At 35.5% G+C, this 4,345-nt stretch overlaps 1 protein-coding gene across 4 annotated transcripts; it reads left to right on the top strand.

The window, feature by feature from the left end:
- Positions 1-1,088: 1,088 nt before the first annotated feature.
- LOC132163114 (G-type lectin S-receptor-like serine/threonine-protein kinase At4g27290) lies at positions 1,089-4,345 on the top strand. Of its 4 annotated transcripts, XM_088512950.1 has the most exons (8): positions 1,091-2,441; positions 2,551-2,652; positions 2,748-2,959; positions 3,066-3,276; positions 3,360-3,597; positions 3,696-3,843; positions 3,951-4,006; positions 4,105-4,206. In XM_088512950.1, the coding sequence occupies exons 1-8, from the start codon at positions 1,127-1,129 to the stop codon at positions 4,115-4,117; spliced, it is 2,295 nt and encodes a 764-aa protein (XP_088369076.1). In that variant the 5' UTR covers positions 1,091-1,126; the 3' UTR covers positions 4,118-4,206. The 4 variants fall into 4 exon arrangements, with proteins under 4 accessions (XP_088369078.1, XP_088369077.1, XP_088369076.1 ...); XM_059573311.2 differs by having other exon boundaries at positions 1,100-2,441; positions 3,951-4,345; XM_088512952.1 differs by lacking the exons at positions 3,696-3,843; positions 4,105-4,206 and having other exon boundaries at positions 1,089-2,441; positions 3,951-4,033.

Below are 4,345 nucleotides of genomic sequence, written 5' to 3'. Positions count from 1 at the left end.
GAATATCTCAATTTGAAACACACAAAAAATAATATAATCATTCACACGAAATAATTTATCTTATTTTGACAAAACTACCGGAGCCAACGTCTTAGTTGATTTTGGAGACTCTAGCGTTAAGGGCTTGGAGGTGGGTGAGAGGCATTAGGTTAGAATGAATATTATAGAATTGATTTGGATTAAAAATACTGTGTTTTCATTTTTATTATATTTAATATTTTTATCTAATGTGTCAATTTTTTATTGAATGCGATAAAAAAGAATTTTACACTACACATCTTAATAGAAAGGACACTCTTTAAAATTATTGGTTCTAATAATATTGACTCAAATTAAAGAAGACATTAATTCAACCTTATATTTGAAAGTATTCTGGATTAGTCTCTCATCCTCTCTTCCATTCATTTGTAACCTTATCTTTAAAATAAAGACATTAATGTGTAGACAAACACATGCACTAACATGTTCTGTGGAATATAGTCGCCACCATTTTGGTCCCCCAATGGAAGAAAAAACAGATCTTATCAAACTACAATTTCAAAACTAGCCCAATATGTTATTTTTCATAATTAGTAAACTTGCCCAATATTTGTTGATAATAGCAGAATTTATCTTAACATCAATTTCAAAACTAGTGAATCGACATCCCTAAGCAATTGGAAACTACGTCTCATGAAGCGGATGTCACGTCTTTATGTCATATGCTAAAAGACAGGTAATAAACTTTTGTCAGCGCCGCGCTCAGATAAAAGCATTCATATGGTGACCAAAGTTTAACAAGTAGATAAAATACAATTTTTTTTTTTTTTTCGAGATGTAGATACTTTAAATTAAAAATAAAAAATAAAAGAAAAGAAACATAGTGGTAGAACAAAAAGAGATAACTAAAAAGAAATGGAAGATCTAAACTATAAAGCGTTGGTTTATGTTCGCTATTTGAAAATGTCTAATTTTTTTAGAGTTTATTTAGATTGAGTTTTTTTAGGGGTTGGAGTAGAATATATATATTTTAAAGGTTTTTGAAAGTGAACTTTGTGGCAAGAAAAGTCTTGGTTTTCTTGGTCACGCCCTTTTATGTCTTCTTCTATAATTACCAACTGAGGTACTGAAAGTTAGATAGGATCGGATGGGTAGCATGACGAGTAAGAAACCATGGCTCTTACTTGCTCTGCTTCTAATCATGTCTTATTACAGAGCTTGCTTCTCCATAGCTGCTGATACCCTTTCACCAGGTCACTCTCTTTCTCATTCAAAGAGAGAGACCATAGTATCTAAAGGTGGCACTTTTGAGCTGGGTTTCTTCAAACCAGGCACTTCATCAAAAATCTACCTGGGCATATGGTATAAAAGGTTTCATGAGGAAATTGTTTGGGTAGCAAATAGAGAAAACCCTTTGTCTTACCCATCTTCCTCAACACTTTACCTCTCAGAAAATGGCAATCTACTCCTTTTTGAAGGTTCCTCCAAGATCCCAGTTTGGTCAACAAATTTGACATTTCCCGGCTCAAATATAACTGAAGCAGTCCTTGGTGATGATGGAAATTTTGTTTTGAGAGGTAGATCGAACACGTCTTGTATATTTTGGGAGAGTTTCGACCATCCAACCGATACATGGCTGCCAGGTGCAAAGCTTGGGATCGATAAGGTTACTGGAAAACCACAGCAGCTCATTTCATGGAAAAATTCACAAGATCCCTCACCTGGTGTGTTCTCGCATGGGTTAGACCCAAATGGAAGCAATCAATTTTTCTCACAGTGGAACAGATCCCAAGTCTATTGGGGTTCTGGACTTTTAAATGTAACATCTCTCAGCTCGGCTTCTAAAACGAGCCTTATCTTCAACTACACTTTTGTGTCAAGTGAGAGATATTTTATTTTCTATCTTCTTAAACCTTCTACCCTTGCTAGATTACGACTTGACCAAACAGGACAGATTAGGACGCTGGTGTGGCTGTCTGGCGTTTCCATTTGGAGTATATATTGGTCTGGACCAACGAACCTATCTGATGTCTACGCTTTGTGTGGTGCATTTGGCGTGCTACAATACCCTGACAATTTCTCAAACCCTTGTGAGTGTCTAAAAGGTTTCAAACCATTTTCGATGGAAGACACCAGACTAAATGATTGGTCAGGCGGCTGTGTGAGGAAATCTCCTTTGCAATGTCAGAATAATACGCATGCTAATAGCAAAAAAGATTGGTTCATGAAGATACCAAACATGCGATTGCCTGTTTATTCGAAAGCATATTTGGCCTTGAATGCTAGCAGATGTGAATTGGCTTGCACGGAAAATTGTTTTTGCACAGCTTACGCTTATAATATGAGTGGGTGTATGATATGGGAAGGAGATCTCTTGAACTTACGTCAACTCTCACATGGTGGCAAGATTGGACAAGATATTTATCTCAGACTTGCCGCTGCTGAGTATCAAAATACCATAGGTGAAATGAAATCTACACTAATTTATGCCATCTTTCTCTTTGAACTAATATTTCATTAATTCTCTGTTATGATGGTTGAGCTAATGGTGATTCTTGTCATCATAATTAGGCAAAAAATTGAGGGTATGGGTAGTTGTGTTGGTTCCAGCAACAGGGCTTCTCTTATGCCTCTTCATTTGTTTTTCATGCAAAGGAAAACTCAAACACATAGGTAACTATGATGTCAACTCAATTGTTTTTCTTAGACCAAGCACTCGATTCCAAGGCATAGTAACCAATTCTTATCTTAATTTCTATATCAAATAGGAGAGAAGGCTTCAAGCAGTAATCTACTATTATTTGATTTCGATATTGAACTCCATGCAATCAATGATGGAATGAACACCAACAATAATCTGAATAAACGAGAGCAAGATACTGAGTTACCACTATTCAGTTATAAAAGTGTATCAGCTGCAACCAATAATTTCTTAGCTGTGAATAAGCTTGGAGAAGGAGGCTATGGACCTGTTTACAAGGTACGTTACATTTTCCTAATGAATTTGATTTGAACACTATTAAGAAAACCGATATTAATGGTACACCTTCATGAAAGTTTAAAGAGCTTATGGTTCTCTTTCACAGGGGAAATTACTCAAAGGAAAGGAAATTGCAGTGAAGATGCTATCAAAAATATCTGGACAGGGAATTGAAGAGTTCAGAAATGAGACAATACTAATTGCAAAACTCCAGCACAGAAATCTTGTCAGACTCTTAGGTTGTTGTATCGAGCGAGAAGAAAAGATATTAATATATGAGTACATGCCCAATAAAAGTTTGGATTTCTACCTTTTCGGTGAGTGCATGTTTATCTTTCCTCTCATATGTTTCTAGGTTCTTAAGTACTAACTAATTTCCTTGATTGTACTATTTAAATAGATCCAACCAAGAAACTGATGTTAGGTTGGGAGACACGCATACGCATTATTGAAGGGGTTGCTCAAGGGCTTCTTTATCTTCATCAATATTCAAGGTTACGAATTATACATAGAGATCTAAAACCAAGTAACATTCTCTTGGATAGTGAAATGAATCCAAAAATATCAGATTTTGGCATAGCTCGAATAGTTGGAGGCAATGAAACACAGGCAAACACAAACCGAATTGTTGGAACTTAGTAAGTATGCAACTCATTTTACATCTAATATTTTCAATTGCCAGTTAAATTCTTCTAGCAGGCTACTAACGAGTAGGGTACTAAATTTTGGAATCCAGTGGATACATGTCTCCCGAATATGCTCTACAAGGTTTATACTCGATAAAGTCCGATGTTTATAGTTTTGGAGTATTACTACTGGAGATTATAAGTGGCAAAAAGAATATTGGTTTCTATAACCATAGTTCACTTAGTCTTCTTATATATGTGAGTAGCCTTTATATCCTCTCAATTTCTTTATGTTTTTCACTAGTCTTTAAATTGAAATGCTCTTAGTTTTCAGTAAAACTTACATTTATATGAAATGATACTAGGCTTGGGAGTTGTGGAGAGATGATCGAAGTTTGGAGTTGATCGATCCAACAATAGAGTATCCTTCTTCTAGTTCTATTATGTTGAGATTCATTAACATCGGCCTTCTTTGTGTCCAAGAAAGCCCGACTGATCGACCTACCATGCTTGATGTAGTCTTAATGATTAGCAATGAGCATGCACTTCTACCTACCCCTAAGCAACCAGCGTTTACCTCATTCCAAAATATGATGGACACAAATTCAACATTTGACAATGTAGAAAATTACTCAAAGAATAGCGTAGCTATTTCAACAATGGAAGCCCGATGACTGGTTCCTATACCAAATAAAATAAATGTTGTAGAACCAACCTTTTTGTATAATTTGTATGCATATTGATATACTACATACTTGTC

This window comes from Corylus avellana, chromosome 2 (genome assembly GCF_965113065.1).
Source record: "Corylus avellana chromosome 2, dhCorAvel1.hap1.2, whole genome shotgun sequence".
In the NCBI taxonomy this organism is placed as follows: Eukaryota; Viridiplantae; Streptophyta; class Magnoliopsida; order Fagales; family Betulaceae; genus Corylus; species Corylus avellana.
The sequence above is the reverse complement of the archived record's forward strand: the minus strand, read 5'-3'. Positions and strand labels throughout refer to the sequence as shown.

What these genes read in the sequence shown, in the direction of transcription:
- LOC132163114 (XM_059573311.2), top strand. Translation starts at nt 1,127, where the DNA reads ATGGGTAGCATGACGAGTAAGAAACCATGGCTCTTACTTGCTCTGCTT. An exon ending in TGAGTATCAAAATACCATAG is followed by an intron (nt 2,442 to 2,550) that starts GTGAAATGAAAT and finishes CATCATAATTAG; the next exon opens with GCAAAAAATTGAGGGTATGG. An exon ending in GCTATGGACCTGTTTACAAG is followed by an intron (nt 2,960 to 3,065) that starts GTACGTTACATT and finishes TCTCTTTCACAG; the next exon opens with GGGAAATTACTCAAAGGAAA.